The sequence below is a fragment of the Acipenser ruthenus genome, chromosome 1 (assembly GCF_902713425.1).
Source record: "Acipenser ruthenus chromosome 1, fAciRut3.2 maternal haplotype, whole genome shotgun sequence".
NCBI lineage: Eukaryota > Metazoa > Chordata > Actinopteri > Acipenseriformes > Acipenseridae > Acipenser > Acipenser ruthenus.
Window position 1 is genome coordinate 42723092 of NC_081189.1, and position 19437 is coordinate 42742528.

At 41.4% G+C, this 19437-nt stretch overlaps 1 protein-coding gene across 1 annotated transcript in view; it reads right to left on the reverse strand.

Annotated features, from left to right (window-relative positions):
• Positions 1-19437, reverse strand: part of cep78 (centrosomal protein 78) — a 39523-nt gene that overhangs the window by 14445 nt on the left and 5641 nt on the right. The window contains exons 8-9 of the mRNA XM_034036054.3: positions 18956-19020; positions 18479-18587 (exon numbers count right to left, since the gene is read on the reverse strand). Of these exons, the coding sequence (XP_033891945.1) occupies positions 18479-18587; positions 18956-19020 (174 nt within the window). The remainder of the gene's footprint in view (positions 1-18478; positions 18588-18955; positions 19021-19437) is intronic.

Consider the following 19437-nt stretch of genomic DNA (forward strand, 5'->3'; position numbering starts at 1 on the left):
AATGGTAAGGTAAGCAGATGAGTCACACAAGGAGACAATCCTGTGGATTACAATTGTTTTCATTCAAGATCGCAGCAGAAAGGATTGCTGCATGTACAGGCAAAGGTATGCCTAGGCATGAAAACAAGCACAAGGGAAGTACTGTGATCAGCAAAATAGGAGCTACAGGGGCACGTGCTAGTACATGAACGCTAGCCAAATGCATTTAAACTTTACGAGAAAAACAGTAACTTTGCCGACTAGAAGCAAGTTACAGTTACCATTCTACTGACAGATGACTGCTTACCACATCGTCTCCAAATAACTGAAGCAAAGGTAAAAAAGAAGACAAGGCTGAATGATTCAGCAAAGATTAATTCATGCCAAAAATTAATAACTAAACCACACACCTGGCTTACCTGGGGATTGGGAATAATAATAATAATAATAATAATAATAATAAACAAACAAATTAATCTGATGTATGCTTCTCACATAACACTGCAATACAATTAAGGCTGCAATGTTTACATTTTTTTGTAAATGTGTAAATGACCTGCAGTAAATTAAACGGTACAGTTTAAAGCGATGGACAGGGCCTGGCCAAGAAAAAAAATACTGTTAAATTACATTAAAATGAATTATTATTATTATTATTATTATTATTATTATTATTATTATAAAACACCACCTTTCAACTGTGTATTAACATAACTTCTTATTTACTACAGTACACAACAATTTTTTGTAAGGTAGAATCAAATTTGATTCATTAGGAAAAGGTGCTTTCATACATGTGGCTCTATTGGCGAGTACAGAGCATTTAGAAAAGCTTATGGTCGCTAATGAACATAAAAGCATAAGCGTAAGCACACACCAACTGACGTTAAGATTCACTTTCATCAAACATTATGCAAATCAACTGGTACACAACCAAACTAGGGATCAAAATAAACACAAATAGTATTTTGGCAATAAAACTACTTTAGATTTACAAAAAATTGGTATACTGTGGTGAGAGCAATGGCTGCATAAAAATGAAGTATCGAGCGTTATTCTCCACAACAAAACTGAGGTCAATGCGATATGAACTTTAGTTAACCTGCCCTGCATCTTCTGACACTGCAGGCCGTTATTTGACTAGAAACGGGTTTGTCACAGATTGCTACTGAAGGTGTACTTCCAGGGGTCACAGGCCACCTTCTAAAATTAAATATTACATGTTATAATGTGATCAAACAGGAAATTGAACTAAATCCAACCAAATACATTACAAGAGATGTGGACCAATGCAGAAAGTTAAACATAAAATGTTCCAATCTTGATCTTAATCAAAAACTATACAAATAACGTAATATTCTAAACTGTTTGTGGCGAATGAGATGTTTAATATATTGTAGCTTCATGTTTTATTGTTCAGAGCGGTAAAATAAATACATATTGGTACTTTATTACAAAAAAAAATTATCGTCATTGTTATTATTATTAATATTAAGACAGTCAAGCCCGCTTAATATCTCTTCAATGGGACTGGGCAATAATGGTCACAATACTTAGAGTTAACATTATCAGGAGTTTAATAATAATGAATAGTAGAAAACAACAACAGCAGCTCTAATAACTATTTTTACGTGGTTAAAGTCAAACTATGCACCATTTTTTCATTAATACAAAGTTACAGTAAAATGCAATATATTGCAATTTATTACCATCTACTTCTGTACATTATTTCAGCTTTTGTGGTTATGTCAATCTTTTTGTTTCCAACACATTTCCAGTGTGTGAGAACAGAGGCTGCACAGCCAGCATGGCAAGAAATGTGATCCTGCAGCAGTTTGAGATGATATTAAGCCGAGTGTGATAATAACTGAAGTGATATTATCAGAAGCTTGATTCTGTTGATTCCCATTGTATTCTGGCCGGGACATTTCAATCTGGTGATAATATACAGACTGCGACATTAAGCGGGTTTTTCACTGTATTATTATTGTTGTAAACCCTTACAAGCATTTCAGTCAAAATGTCTTGGTAGCCATGAAATTATATATATATATATATATATATATATATATATATATATATATATATATATATATATATATATATATATATATATATATATATATTATATATATATATATATATATATATATATAAAATCTGTTTTTTTTTTATTAAAACTAGATTTTAAAAAGTTTACAAATAACTGACTTTCTGACATAGGATGTAATCTTTTTGCTATAAAACAGCGCTAGGGCAGGGATTTAATATTCTCTGTCATTTCAAGTTTGGAATCTGTATTTTCACAATGCATATTGTGACAAGCCGGGGATTTCTTTGCTACGTTCATGACCTTTATCACCGTCTTCTAGTGTAAAAAAGTAGTATTTGCCGGGTCGAGTCCAGGCTATTCCTTTGCCGACCGTAGACGGAAGCTCCCAGGGGGCGGAGCTCAATTGGCCGAGTGCCGCCTGGGGGAGGGAAGATTAGGTCGGCCAGGGTGTCCTCGGCTCACTGCGCACCAGCGACCCTTGTGGTCTGGCCGGGCGCCTGCGGGCTTCCCTGTAAGCTGCCCAGGGCTGCGTTGTCCTCCGACGCTGCAGCTCTGGGTGGCTACATGGTGAGTCTGCAGTGTGTAAAGAAGCGGGTGGCTGACGGCACATGCTTCGGGGAACAGGGGTGGTAGGGGTGGGCTGAGCCTAAAAATAATTGGACATTACTAAATTGGGGAGAAAACAATAAAAATAATTGGCGACCACTAAGTTAAAAAAAAAAAAAAAAAAAAAGTAGGGTTGAACCAGATGGGTTGAAACAGGGTGATGCCTGTATTTTTATTTATTCATTTACAAAAGCAAAACAAAAACCTAAATGCACCATGGAGCGCTAGCTAAACTTTGACAGCTCTAACTAAGCCGTTACCAAGGTTTGATAGTAATAGATTCTGCATAATAGAAATGTGTTGGCATTTGTTTTTAAAACAGTCAGGATAAAAGGTCGTTGGTCACCGAGTTTGAAGACACATTGATAAAGATGGAAATATTCAGTTAGTGACACCTACCATCCCCACTCACCGCTCTTTCTTCAAACACCATACCCCTACCTCCAAATTGCGAATCACTGTGGTGGTCATGGTTAAGACATCAAATAAAGCAGCATACCTAGTTCACAACGTAACCGAAATAGTATTTGCTTATTATGTTTTTCCCCCCCCATACAATATGGTAGTCCCAAGTGATTAATTATAATTAAAATTAAAGCCCCTTTTATGTCGCACCCTCTTAAATAATTTGCCTTGTTTTCGTTTTATTGTAATATTGAGAAAATGTCACCTATATTTCTTTTTTTTAATGAAATATTAGTCTTGTTTTTATAAACAAAATATAATGAATCACTTCGGCTTTAAATAAATTATACATAAGATAATATTACAGACGTAAGGTACTGTTGGAATGTCAATAAAAGTATCTGTGTAGTTTTAATATGCCGGTTTTAACGCTAAGTGCATAAAAAAACAACGTTGAAGATGATGCTGTTATTCTAGCTACCTGGAAGCTTGTGGTTAATGTATGCGTGACGTCACACCGGGATAAGCTAGCCGACCAGTCTGCTGCCTTCATGCTTTACTGCTCACCAAAACTGTGTCAGACACACGTGGAATGCACCGCAGGAAGTGATCATGGTGAACAAGGGTGTAGTGTTCGGTTGCTCCAACGCACCAGGACTTTTGGTACCTCTCCAAGAGTTTCCAAAATAACCTGAACGTTGTCGAAAATGGGCGACGTTTGTGAAGAGGACCATGGCTTGGGATGCGAAGCCCAACACCAGCTGCATCTGCAGCTCACTTCACAGAGGACAGCTTCATAAACCTGATGATGGTTAAGATTAGGGTTGCAAAGAAAGCTTTATTAAAAAAATGATGCACCATCTATTTACCTGGAGGGCACCTGCAGGACAGCAGCATCAACTGCTACAAGCAATGTACTGAAAGTGGCTGCTAGAAAAAATGATGTGCAGAGGGCAAGAACATGATCCTTTCATTACATTATAATTATTATCTCATACTGTTTGATGAAAATATGTATAAATTGGCGCTACTATATAGCCCTAATCCTCCCTGTACCTATTAATAAATACTGTGATAAAAGTATAATTCATGTCATGTTCGAGCTTTATCGATTTCATGCATGGGGCCCCCGTGAAGCTAACGTTTGAATAATAACGCTTTCAAAAGCTTTTTAATAAAAGCTGAAATAATATTCTGCTGACAGTTGTGGCTTGAAATACTGCCAAGAAAACTCAAGAAAAAAAAAAAAAAAATTGTCAGCGATGCTACTCCACCGTTATCAAACTACGTATAAGGTTAACAACACACTCAAGTCACAGCGTGCTGCTTCTCCACGTTAGACTGTCTTCATACCCAAATACAAACTGCCCTGTTTGAAATATGGAGGCTGAAAGAAACGGGAGCAAAGCAAGTGCAGAAAACACAAACAATTAAAGTAAAATCAATAAACAAACAGCAATAACAACTTTTACCAGTGGTTTCACAAACTGTGATTAGGTCTAATCTTGGACTACCTAATGTAAATTTATGTCAACTGGTCTTGCCATGCACTTATGAATCCAGTGATTCACATGATGCTTGAACAAAAGTTATTGTATTTCTTGCTCTTATTGTATTACTTGTATTGTAACGCTTGAAATGTTTTTGCTTACGATTGTAAGTCGCCCTGGATAAGGGCGTCTGCTAAGAAATAAATAATAATAATAATAAATAATGATGCGGACAATCCAGAAACACAGTCTGTCATCCATGATGATGTTGAACCATTGACAAAAGATGATGGCACTCAGTGGGAGCCCCCTGATGAACCAGAAGTGTCAGCACAGAAGTGTCGCGTCTGATGATCATATACAATATTCACTGCATAGGAGTACATGTACTAACATTTCAGAAGCATTAATTTCTGTACTTGGAGCAAGCACGTCTTCCACCTCCACCTGTCATCTCTGGGTCTGGCTAGTAGCTCCAACATATATTCTAAATCGGTCCTGTGTATAAGTTCAGATCATTGGAATCTGATGTCGGGGGAATGTGGAGGCGAATCATCGTCCACATCATAACTCCCACACGAATCGTCCAAACCAGCGAGATCGCTTTCAAATCCAGCATCTGCCATCTTACTGCGTTTATTGACATGGATTGTTGTCCTGGTGTGACGTCACGCACGCGCCCTCTTCCGGGTAGAGGTAGCGAAGATTTTTTTTAAAAGCTGTCTCACCAAAACCTTGCATTTTTTCAACTTAGAAGTAATGAATATGAATGAAACTTTCAGGGCATGTATAGAAAGGATAAATACACACCACAATGACTTTTTTTTTTCACTGCACCCCACCTTTAAAAAGAAGAATAGACTATTATCACATATTTAGGAATAATTGTTTATATTAATCAGTGTCTGTCCCAAAATTCCTTACTAAAGATTGTATTGGGACACGTAATTTGGCGGGGTTTGTCAAAAAAAAAAAATAAACTAGTGTCACGGGGGCAATAGTTGGATTTATTTTTGGTCATGTGATAAGGTTTTAACCAAGCACATGCCAGAATTTCTGATTCATATATATATATATATAAATATGGACTGGAGAGGAGGCGTATAGTGGGGAACTATGGCCCCAGAGGGAAGAACTATAGTTACCAACAGGGGAATAATTAGGGGTCTTCTTAAATCGCGGTAAATTTTGGTATTTTTCACGGGTAGGTGGCGGAATAAAATTAGGATTTCGCGGACCTGCTTAAACATTAAATAAACCTAAGTAGACAGTATTTCAGAACACTATAAAGCCTAAAAATAGTGGTACTTGCTTCCTTACTAAAACAGAGTGCTGTCATTTGTTAAAGGCAAGCATGCAGCATCCCCCTGCTGTTGACTTGCCCATACATTGAGACTGCACGTTCTGCATCCACTGAATTGGTTGGAAGTTAAGTTATACAGATGTGGAAATCAGACAGCCCCAAAACTCGTTTACCCAAGGGCATCTGGCAAACTTTAATAAAGGCAATATATGGAGCACGTTCGTTGTCATGTTATTTGTCCCATCCAATAATTTATTTTATTAGTACCGAGTCAAAACAAAGAAAATGTGGCTATTTGGCTCTAAAATTCCAACTGCGAAAAAGTAAGCAGCAGGTTGAAGCGAGGTGACTGTGCTAGATCGTTGTAGTACCGATTTAACTTGTAGACAGGAATACTTTTTGTCTGGGCTGACTTTCCAGTTTGGTTTCTAAAAGATGTTTATTTTACGTTCTGTTCTGCAGCCTCTTAGTAGCCTTTTGTTTAATGTGTGATTCTGAAACTAAATAGCGATCAATCATATTTTCTCCAAAGACACATTAAGATGTGCAAAACAATTACCTCCATCTGCATGTACAGTTTCTTTGGGAAATATCTTGACACGATCAATCACTGAAATATACTTTGCTTTTTTTGCTTTGTCGTCCATTTCTGGTATTTTACCTCCAACGCTGAAAACTAGATTTTAGCAACCTAAATCAAAACAATGCAGCACTGACTTTGTCCCACCCCCTACTGTACCGTACAGGTCACAGAAAAGCAGTAGAGATCACTGAAAGGCTGATTAAAACTTCGTTGTCATTTGAATAGTAAACAAGAACATTAACCGCTTTGGAGATTTTTTTTTTGTAAATGTTATTTGCGGACATTTTTTGTTTGTTTGTTTTTTACTTAAATGCAATGCACACAGGACGACGAAGGAATACAAAAAAAAAGGGGCTATCTACAGAAGGAAGATACGTAGTTTGTGTCGCTTGCTTTGTGCATTTAAACTAGTTTTTTTTTTTCCTCTCCATACTTGATCGGTATGCATTGGCCCCTAAAAGAGTTGAATTTCGCGATGACCCCTCAATTTCACGATTTCTGCGAAATCTGCAAAATCACAATTTAGGTAGACCCCTAACTATACTGCCCAAAGCCGCAGGAAGTAACTATAGTTCTTCCTGAGGAACCTTTAATTTCCCCACTATGAACCGAGGTCTGTAGTCCATATTTCTTTTATGAATCAGTCAAGGAAGTAATGTTTTTTGAAGTCCATAGCGCATAGTTATTAGTTTTTTTGGCATAGAACCACCCTTCTGACTTTCTCACTGCAGCATAGAATTATCAGAGTCTGTTGAGTTTGTGAAAGTCATCATTATTTACATCGTCAAGTTGTATTTGTTTGAATTTTAGTAAGTCAGAAAACACTGAAAGCCAATGACGATTTTAGTGTTTGCAGCATCTTTGTTTTGTAGTATATTTTATAATTAATTTTCTATGTCCGTCATTTTGCTTTGTTGTGGGAAGAGAAGAAGGATGCTCAGCGTGATGACGTAATTAAGGGAAAAAAATATTGACCGTAAACAATGGCAATAGTTGGATCTATTTTTGGTCATGTGATGACGTCTTACAACAGTGAAGACTAAAGATGATCTCCAAAATATATAAATCTTATTTTCAGCTGAAAGAAGGAGAGAGCAAAAGAAGAAAGTTTTAAAAGAAGAAACAACTCAATAAAAAATTATTAACATACAACTGAAATATTTTCATGAGTATAAAGAAAACTGTGAAAAGGGAAAGAAACAAAGCAGTATTCACAGAAAGAGGAAGAAAAGAAGCACTACCCTACCTTACCATATGTTCAGATGTTCTGTAATAAGTAATAACTTTGTACATTGTGGAAGCTCTGCTCTATTAGAGTACGGACTTCAAAGTCTGCAGCGAGTGGGGCTTTAACTGACCTACTTTCAGCATCCAGCTATACCAAAACCTTTTCCCAAATAAATATTACATGTATGCTAAATTAGGGGGCAACCATATCCCGCATGTGTATATAAAAAAAACCCAAAAACAACCAAAAAAAAACTAACAAATAAAAACAATAGCCTGTAGAAAAAAAAACAATAGAAACACATAAATTACATTCCATTAAAGTAAACAAACAAGTATTCTCTAACAAAGCCTTGGTTCAACATACTGCTGGTTTATTTGGTGCATATGTATAGCTATTATGTACTATACAGTGCTTATAAAAAGTCTACACCCCCTTTCAAATTTTCACCGTTTGTTGCCTTATAGCCTGGAATTAAAACGCATTAAAAGTTTTTTTTTTCATTTATCTACACATCCTACCCCACAACTTCCAAGTGAAAAAAATATTCTAGAAATTTGTAGAGAATTAATTTAAAAATAAAAACTGAAGTAGCTTGGTTGGATAAGTGTCCACCCCCTTGTAATAGCAATCCTAAATTAGCTCAGGTGTAACCAATCGCCTTCAAAATCACACACCAAGTTAAGTGGCCTCCACCTGTGTTAAATTGTAGTGATTCACATGATTTCAGGATAAATTCAGCAGTTCCTGTAGGTTCCCTCTGCTGGGCAGTGCATTTCAAAGCAAAGACCATGAGAACCAAGGCGCTTTCAAAAGAACTCCGGGACAAAGTTGTTGAAAGGCACAGATCAGGGAATGGGTATAAAAAAAATATCAAAGGCCTTGAATATCCCTTGGAGCACGGTCAAGACGATTATTAAGAAGTGGAAGGTGTATGGCACCACCAAGACCCTGCCTAGATCAGGCCATCCCTCCAAACTGGATGACCGAGCAAGAAGGAGACTGATCAGACAGGCTACCAAGAGGCCAATGGCAACTTTGCAAGAGCCTACAGGCTTTTATGGCCAAGACTGGTCAAAGTGTGCATGTGACAACAATATCCCAAGCACTCCACAAATCTGGCCTGTATGGTAGGGTGGCAAGAAGGAAGCCATTACTAAAGAAAGCCCACCTTGAATCCCGTTTGAAGTATGCAAAAAAACACTTTCTGTAGCCATGTGGCAAAAGGTTTTGTGGTCTGACGAAACTAAAATTGAACTTTTTGGCCTAAATGCAAAGAGTTATGTTTGGCGCAAACCCAACACAGCGCATCACCCAAAGAACACCATCCCTACTGTGAAGCATGGTGGCAGAATCATGTTATGGGGATGAACAGAGAAGTCCTTGAGGAAAACCTGCTGCCCTCTGCAAGAAAGCTGAAACTGGGACGGATGTTCACCTTTCAGCATGACAACAACCCAAAGCACACAACCAAAGCTACACTGGAGTGGCTAAGGAACAAGAAGGTAAATGTCCTTGAGTGGCCCAGTCAGAGCCACAACCTAAATCCAATCACAAATTTGTGGCATGGACTTGAAGATTGCTGTCCATCAACGCTCCCCAAGGAACTTGACAGAGCTTGAACAGTTTTGTAAAGAAGAATGGTCAAATACTGCCAAATATAGGTGTGCAAAGTTGGTAGAGACCTATCCCAACAGACTCACAGCTGTAATTGCTGCCAAAGATGCTTCCACCAAGTATTAACCCTTTGTGGTCCTATGTCGGACCTGGTCCGACATTGCAATTAATCCTATCCGGTCCAATGTCGGACTATTAGTATTATTATTATTATTATTTATTTCTTAGCATATGTGAAAGCTATAGCGAACGAAAGGGTGGGGCGGGGCTGGAGATGCCTAGTGAGTGCTTTGTTGATAAAAAAAATACTTTTAAACAGTGCGTCTAAAATTAACTGCGCGTGTGAAAATAAATTGGACCTGACGCGCCTGACACACACTTAATAAATGGACTGCAAAGGGTTAACTCAGGGGGGTGGAGACTTATCCAATTATGATCTTTCAGCTTTGTATTTTTAATATATAACTTTTTTCCCCTTAACAGTGTGGAGTATGGTGTGTAGATAAGTGGGAAAAATCATTTAAATGCATGAAACTGAGGCACTGACACAACAAAATGTGAAAAAAATTCAAGGGGGTGCAGACTTTAAATAGGCACTGTAAATCTGTATCACACTAGCAAATCCAGGCTTTTTATGATCTCATTACCCCACTGTCTGCCTGCATGATACTCAAATCTTCATTAATATAATATAATGCTTCTTTATGCAAAATTAAATTTTAGACACAACGCTGATAACTTCACTGGTTTAATTTGCCCACAGTTTATTTGTTTTGTCTTGTGGAAGTGCAGTACATTTACATTTCCGTATCCTCCAGTACTTTACATCACTTTAATTTTTTCCCCAATCTGCCCAACAGACTAGGACACATTAGAGGCATCCCGGCTATTAGATAAAATAAACAGGATTGTAACCTTGTGACCTTTTTGCGTTATAGCACTGCAATAGTATCATAGGTGCTAAATAGCTGGCCATGGCTACTATAATATATATATATATATATATATATATATATATATATATATATATATATATATATATATATATATACAGACGTGCTCAAATTTGTTGGTACCCTTACAGCTCATTGAAATAATGCTTCATTCCTCCTGAAAAGTGATGAAATTAAAAGCTATTTTATCATGTATACTTGCATGCCTTTGGTATGTCATAGAATAAAACAAAAGAGATGAATTAGATGAATTATAGTTTATTCTACAAAGATATTCTAAAATGGCCTGGACACATTTGTTGGTACCCCTTAGAAATGATAATAAATGATTGGATTATAGTGATATTTCAAACTAATTAGTTTCTTTAATTAGTATCACACATGTCTCCAATCTTGTAATCAGTCATTCAGTCTATTTAAATGGAGAAAAGTAGTCACTGTGCTGTTTGGTATCATTGTGTGCACCACACTGAACATGGACCAGAGAAAGCAAAGGAGAGAGTTGTCTGAGGAGATCAGAAAGAAAATAATAGACAAGCATGGTAAAGGTAAAGGCTACAAGACCATCTCCAAGCAGCTTGATGTTCCTGTGACAACAGTTGCAAATATTATTAAGAAGTTTAAGGTCCATGGAACTGTAGCCAGCCTCCCTGGGCGCGGCCGCAAGAGGAAAATCGACCCCAGAGTGAACAGAAGGATAGTGCGAATGGTAGAAAAAGAACCAAGGATAACTGCCAAAGAGAAACAAGCTGAACTCCAAGGTGAAGGTACGTCAGTTTCTGATCGCACCATCCGTCGCTTTTTGAGCGAAAGTGGGCTCCATGGAAGAAGACCCAGGAGGACTCCACTTTTGAAAGAAAAACATAAAAAAGCCAGACTGGAATTTGCTAAAATGCATATTGACAAGCCACAATCCTTCTGGGAGAATGTTCTTTGGACAGATGAGTCAAAACTGGAGCTTTTTGGCAAGTCACATCAGCTCTGTGTTCACAGATGAAAAAATGAAGCTTTCAAAGAAAAGAACACCATACCTACAGTGAAACATGGAGGAGGCTCGGTTATGTTTTGGGGCTGCTTTGCTGCGCCTGGCACAGGGTGCCTTGAATCTGTGCAGGGCACAATGAAATCTCAAGACTATCAAGGCATTCTGGAGCGAAACGTGCTGCCCAGTGTCAGAAAGCTCTGTCTCAGTCGCAGGTCATGGGTCCTCCAACAGGATAATGACCCAAAACACACAGCTAAAAGCACCCAAGAATGGATAAGAACAAAACATTGGACTATTCTGAAGTGGCCTTCTATGAGTCCTGATCTGAATCCTATCGAACATCTATGGAAAGAGCTGAAACTTGCAGTCTGGAGAAGGCACCCATCAAACCTGAGACAGCTGGAGCAGTTTGCTCAGGAAGAGTGGGCCAAACTACCTGTTAACAGGTGCAGAAGTCTCATTGAGAGCTACAGAAAACATTTGATTGCAGTGATTGCCTCTGAAGGTTGTGCAACAAAATATTAGGTTAGCGGTCCCATCATTTTTGTCCATGCCATTTTCATTTGTTTTATTATTTACAATATTATGTTGAATAAAAAATCAAAAGCAAAGTCTGATTTCTATTAAATATGGAATAAACAATGGTGGATGCCAATTACTTTTGTCAGTTTCAAGTTATTTCAGAGAAAATTGTACATTCTTTGTTTTTTGTGTAGGGGTACCAACAAATTTGAGCACGTCTGTATATATATATATATATATATATATATATATTAGGGTTGTAAAATATTAAACGGTTAAACGTTTAAAAGATAAGTATTTATCTTACCGTTACCGTTAAATGCGTTACCGTTAATCCGTTAATATATTTTAGTTGCTATTTTTTAAACTCGGCCCTATTAATTTCGATGCGGCGGCGCACCAAACTTTAAACTGAAACTACAGAAACGTAGCTTTCAAACGGCGTCATACCTGCTTACTACCGCGTTTCGTAGCCTTAGCAATAGCCTTCCGCATCTCAAATCACGTCTCATCTTTCAGGGCGCAGGTGGATAGGTTGCTTTACATGTCCATCACTGTAACAGGGCGAGCAGCCCTGTACATTGTTTATTTATTTTTAGATCGGGGTCTCCCCCTCCGCCCCTGTGCAGTGTGTTTTTCTTTTGTATTTAGTTTTATTGTATTATATTTATGACGGCGTAGCGCCGTGTTTTGTTTATTTTTTAAAACGTGTCCTGGCAGAGGCGAGATCAGTGCTCGTCCTCTGCCAGGAGTAATTAATTAAAACTCGTGCAGAAGGTGGCCATCTCCCGAATGAATTAAGTGGTTTAATTTGTTGCTAATCGGGAGATGGTCACCTGTTATAAAAAGCCTGCAGCTCTTTAGATCGGGGTGGGTGTTGGAAGGAGAGTGAGCGAGAGGATTAAAACGAAACTAAAAAGTAAACTCCAGGAACAGTGAAGGCAAATGCTCAGCCTGACCTGGGTTTTGTTTATTGTTTTTGTGTTCGTGATTTTGTTTTGTTTAACTATTTATTTTGCTCTGTGAGCGAGTGTTTTTTTTGTTTAAATATTTTATTTATTTTTTGGATTCTTTGAATAAAACGGCGCCCGCGCCACTGCACAATACCTTTTTGTTGTTGTGGTCCCTTCTTCTGCCGTGACGTCAGACCAGTCAGCCATTCCTGCCACAATCACTCATTTAAAAAAACAAAAAACAAAAAAAAAAACCCAACACTACGACCCCTCTCGTTATCGCGATATTTGGCAAATACTTCTTTTAGATCGCTCCAAACTATGAGTGTCTGTACTGTTCTGGAAAAGTAATGCCTGGAATCATTTCACAAAAATAACACCTGTAACAGTTAAATGTAAACTGTAATACAGAGCTCAGGTATACAAGCAGCACTGGAGCAATGCTGAACCATTTGAAGCTGAAACATCCCTCTGTTTCATGTGAAGAAGACAAAAATCAAACAACGCTGACATAGTTTGTTTCTGGCAGTGCATGGAAATGCAACACACAACGTGCCGAAAAACTAACTGAGTTGCTGTGTACCATGATCACTACAGATATGTTGGCTGTAAGTTTCGTTGAGGGTACAGGTTTTCGTGCATTGATGAGTTTTGTAGAACCTGAATACCGTGTTCCTGTGAGACAGACTGTAACCTCGCGACTAGAAAAGTGTTATGAAGACCTTGTGAAGTCGCTCCGTGCAAAATTGGAAACCGCCGTTAATGTAGCTTTCACCACAGACTGCTGGACAGCATTAACTACAGAAAGCTACATGACTGTCACTTGCCATTATATTGAAAATTGGGAGCTTCGATCCGCAGTTCTACAAACCGAAAGTATGCCAGAACGACATACAGGAGCAAACCTTGCTGAAAAATTAAACACAACAGTGGAAAGATGGGGTCTGGCAGGCCGTGTCCTGGCGTGCGTACATGATAAAGCAAGCAACATTGTGCTCGCCAACACACCGAGGTATGTTACAAGGGAATCTGTCAGTTGTTTTGCCCATACTTTGCAGTTAGCCATAAATGATGTTTTTTCTTCAAGTGGTATGGATCGTGTTGCTGCAGCTGTAAGTAGACTAGTTGCACACTTGCACCACAGCACCGTGGCTGCAAAAGCACTCGAAAGAAAACAAACACAACTTCAGGTGGCGCAACACCGCCTCATCCAGTCGTGTAAAACTTGCTGGAATTCGGTATATGACATGTTCGAAAGACTCAGTGAGCAAAGGTGGGCAATAACAGCTGTGCTTTCAGATAACTCTCTGTTACAAAACAATCTGATGCCCGAACGCTTAAGCTGCAAGATGAGCACTGGCAATTAATAGAGGATATCTTACCACTACTTTCCACTTTAAAATGCGCTACAACTGCCATGTTTGCTGAACAGTCAGTTTCAATTTCATATATTTATCCCATTTGCAACAGTCTTCTCCAAACTCACCTCAGCGACAAAGCACCGGTCGAAAATGGAAAAGTGGCTGATTTCAAGGCTGCGGTTCGTCGCTCTCTGGAGCATCGCATGAAACCCAGCGATCTTGCCATAAAGGCACAACCTGCACTTATCGCCTCTTTGTTAGATCCACGCCATAAACACATGCGGTTTCTTTCGCCTGCTGTCCAGATAGCTGCTAAATCAAGGCTTATGCAACTTGCGTCAATGTTAGAATTAGAAGAACCTTCAAGTGCTGTGGCTGAACCGAGAAGTGCTGAACCGGATGAGCCGATAGAGCCAGCGCCGAAAAAAATGCGTGAAACTGAGAAGAGTGCTATAGCGATGCTTTTAGGTGACGATTATACAGAGAATGGAGAGAATAAGGATAATACAGTAGAAAACAAACTGCATAATTACTTCAGGGAGCCTTGTCCTTCATTGGAATGCAGACCATTGGAGTGGTGGAAGGTCAATGCACAGCATTTTCCAAGGCTTGAAAAACTGGCAAAGTGTTACCTTTGCATTCCAGCATCGTCTGTGCCTCCAGAACGTGTTTTCTCCAACGCTGGCCTTACTGTTAATCGTCTGCGCACAATACTGACACCAGAGCATGTAAACATCAGTAGAATTTAAATGCAGGAGTTCTAAAGTTTGATTCAAGTGAACTGGACTCTAAAACCTTTTTTTTTTTTTTTTGTTCTAAAAATCAGACTTTTTTGTGTTTTTGGACATCTGGGATATTATATAAAAAGTTGCTACAGTTGTACAGTTAGTTGTTGCTGCAGATTTACCCATTGTACTTTCATCTTTGGTGAGTATAATCTAAACTATATATAAAGCTGGGAGGAACATGTCGGTATTTTCTGGGGCTCACAATACCACCGTGACACACCATATTTGCCTTTATTTAAATCCTATAACTATACAAATTAATTCTCCAGTTACTTTATTAGTTAAGTGGTTAACGTTTCATGTGACTCATCTAGTGGTATCATTAGTACTGAGTACCACAATACTAAAATTGGTATCAGCATCATGGGGCAAAATTTTGGTATCGCCCACCAGATTAACTCCTTAATGGTTAAACGTTTTAACGTTATAATATGAATAGTTTAAATGGTATTTTTTAATGAACGGGAATACCAGTCAGTCAGTGTGCAATTGCAACACAATACAAGACTTGTCTGCTGCTTAATGTTAGTTTCTAGATTTTCTAAACGTTTGTTACAAGTCCCCTCCAAATCCTACCCTATGCCTCAACGTGGCGGAGGGGTGGCCCTGGGTGTCTGCCGGCGATGTACAGCAGGGAGCAATCTCCAGCAGGTCCAACCAGGCTGAGAGGCACTAGACACCCAGCTAAGTAGGGAGGTACTGGTCCTAGAGGCCCAGCAAGCCAAGGGCCGGTCAAGCATCAGCTACGACAGCGAAACAAATGGGCCCCAGTACCCTGCACGTCCCTGCGCCCGTTCTACGGCGACGGAGCGATCAGGCCAAGGATGAGGGGCTGCTAAGAATTTCAGGTAGTAGGCCGTCTTCAGGAAACCGACCACGGAAACGGATCACCAACCTCAACATCGCCACCTTCAACGCCAGGACCATGTCGAGGGAAACCGACCTGGCAACCATCATCGCCGAAAAGGCCAACATCAGGTGCGACATCCTCTGCCTGTGCGAGACGAGGCGTCGAGAACCGCTGCACGTGCGCTGGGAAGACGGGTCGACAGTCGCTCTAGGCGCCGGCAAGGGGGACATCGTCTCCAAGCGATGGGCGCCTTTCATAGACGAGGTCGACCTGACCAACTCCCGAGTCGGTGTGCTCACACTGCTGCTGCCCAACAAGACCACCATCTGCATCATGCAGGCCTACGCGCCAACGGCAGCTGCAGACGACGACATTGAGCTGTTCTACGAGGCTGTCCTAGCGGCCATTGCCCATCGAGCCACATACTACATCCTGATGGGCGACTTCAACGCCAAGGTGGGCCGGGGGCTGGACAATGAGCAGTTCATTGGCCCGTTCGGCAGCGACGACCGGAATGAACGGGGCGAGCGGCTGGCAGCAATGGCCGAGTCCAACCGGCTCTACATCGGCAACAGCTTCTTCCAGAAGCGCCTCGGCCGCCGCTGGACGTGGCTGTCGCCCAATGGGGCGACCAAGAACGAGATCGACTACATCCTCTGCAGCCACCGCCGCATCCTCCAGGACGGTCATCGGGAAGGCGTTCTGCACTGGCAGCGACAGCCGACTCCTCAGGGCCAAACTGGTCATCGACGCCAGGGTGGAGAAGCGCGCATTGGCAGCCAGCAACAAGACACAGCGACAGCGGCAGTCCACCACCGACCCGACCGTCTTCAGGCACATCGTCAACAACACCAACTGGTCGCAGACCGACGACGACGACGACGACATCACCAACTACGACCAGTTTGCGAACAAGCTCCGGACAGCACGCGATGCAGCTGCAAAGCCGAGCACCAACAACCAAGCCAACCGAATATCAGACAACACCAAAGCCCTTCTGCAGAAAAGGCGGCAAATGCGGGCAAACGGCACAGACCACGTCGAGTATGGCCTACTCTGCAAGCTGATCCGGGCGCGGCTCAAAACCGACCTGGAGCAGTACAAGAACAAGCGCCTGCTAGAAGCCGCCAAAGAGCGAAAGAGCCTGAAGAAGTGCAGACGGCTGATGCAGCAGAAACACGGCCAGATTCCGGCATTGAAGACAGCCGACGGGCGGACGACCAGATCCCGATCGGGCATCGAGGCCGAATGCAGCCGCTTCTACTGCGACCTCTTCGCTAGCAAGGTCCCAGTCGACCCGCCCGACCTGCAACACGACACACTGCCAGCCATTCCGCCGGTGCTTATCAGCGAGGTCCAATACGCGATCGAGAAGACCGAGAAGGACCGAGCGCCGGGGCTGGACGGCATCGAGATCGAGCTGTTCAAGGAGGGCGGACCGACGCTATGGGCAGCCTTGGCCAGTCGTTTCAGTCGCTACTTCGCGCAAAGAAAGATCCCGGACCAGTGGAAGACGGCCAGGACAGTGCTGCTGTATAAGAAGGGCGACCGCGAGCAGCTCAGCAACTACCGGCCCATATATTGTTTATTTATATATTGTTTATTTAGCAGACGCCTTTATCCAAGGCGACTTACAGAGACTCGGGTGTGTGAACTATGCATCAGCTGTAGAGTCACTTACAATTACGTCTCACCCGAAAGACGGAGCACAAGGAGGTTAAGTGACTTGCTCAGGGTCACACAATGAGTCAGTGGCTGAGGTGGGATTTGAACAGGGAACCTCCTGGTTACAAGCCCTTTTCTTTAACCACTGGACTACACACCCTCCTATGCCCATCTGGCTGCTGTGCACCACCTATAAGATCTTCACCAAGGTGCTGCTCAACCGACTGGCCAAGCAGTTGGACGAACAACAGCCACCCGAACAAGCCGGCAGCTCGGTGGCCGACGTGCAGCAGCGACTGACTGAACTCAACCAGGCCGGTGCCACAGTCGGCCTCAAGATCAACATGGCCAAGACCAAGTGGATGCGAAACGCACAGGTCGCCGACAACACCATCCACATTGGCCAGAACCAAATCGAGCAGGTCGACAGCTACATCTATCTGGGCCAAGAACTGACGATGGAGCACAAGAACAGCCGCGAGCTAGCGCACAGACGGAAGGCCGCCTGGATCAGCTACGCCTCCATAGCCGAGGTGGTCAACAACATGGGCAACAACATGACCCGGCGCGCCGAATTGTTCAACAGCACCGTGCTGCCAGCGATGCTTTACGGCGCAGAGACATGGTCGCTGACTGCGGCCGACCGGCTGAAACTGGCCGTCACCGAACGGGCGATCGAGCGCCGGATGGTTGGCGTCAGGCGGACGGACCGGATCAGCAACGAGCAGATGCGGCAGATGACCAAGGTCAAAGACGCGGTCGAGTTGGCCGACAAGTCGAAGAAGCACTGGGCCGGCCACCTGGCAAGGAGGACCGACGGCCGATGGACACTGGCCGTGACTGAATGGCTGCCACTCGACATCAAAAGACCGCTCGGTCGTCCAGCCACTCGGTGGAGAGACCAGCTCCGACAAGAAATAGGACGGAATTGGATGTGCCTGGCCCGAGACCAAAAGGCTTGGGTACTCCGCTGTGGTCTGCGTCGACCAGACTAATAGCTGGCGACGATTGACAGACCGATTGACGGGTTGACGGGTTGTTACAAGTATACTAAATGGAGACATTTACACATTTAAAAGGTGGCAGCCTTAAATATAATAAAAGTAAATAGTTACTTCCAAAAATGTTTTTTCATACCTATCCTGATGGTAGCTTTTCCTCTTACTCCACTTCCAAGCATTATAGTTCTTTTCCGCTGTTTAGGTTTCAATGAGTCCTTTGCAGGTGGAAGGTTTATCCAGTTGTACTACAAGAACAACAACATTACTTTGTTGAGTTTAATCAGAGATAGCACCTTGCCCAGGACTACAATCCCACAATTCACTGCAGAGATGATGCATTTCTAAGGAAACTAAGTGGAAAAAAGTCAAACTGTTGGAAAAAATAATTGCATATAAAACATGAGTTCTAGTTTGTTTGATCACGACAAGGTTCTACATTAAATAACACAAACAAATTTCTTACATTAGGAAAATATGACTATTGGCACACCCCTGATTCAGATCATGGACAAAGTAAACAAGACATACCTAAAGCCAAGTGCATATAAGAGCAGTTAAACATTGCATGTTACATTACATATTTGACAGAATAAATTAAAGACAGAGAACCTACCTCAGGGCTTGCTTCATTGGAATTCACAAGTACTCTTTCAATTAGAGACTTTATAAGAGCATTATCTGAGAAAAGAACACCAATTAAAAAAGTGTATTTATAGGATTTTTTTGGTTTCTGAACTGCAATGGGTCAACACATACACTGCCAGAACACTTAATTAGGACATGAATTTGGCATTGTACTGAACTAGATGCAAATTATTTTGATCATGTGATGTGACATTTAAAGCTGTGGGAGCAGCACAGCTGCAACCAGTCTACCAGCCACGTGGAAGGCATTACCTTGTGTTGTCAAGGCTGTGATCAGGACAAACCCATGTCAGTTACAGGTACTAAAAGAGGCCAGGCAGTGTACATCACATTACTTGTTTTACAATTTGAAGCTGCATAATAGGAGAACATAAATGCTTTTCTACAGCAAAGTTTATGGCTAAGAAGAATACAAACTTGTTTGCACCAACTGTATGGAAAACTCAATTA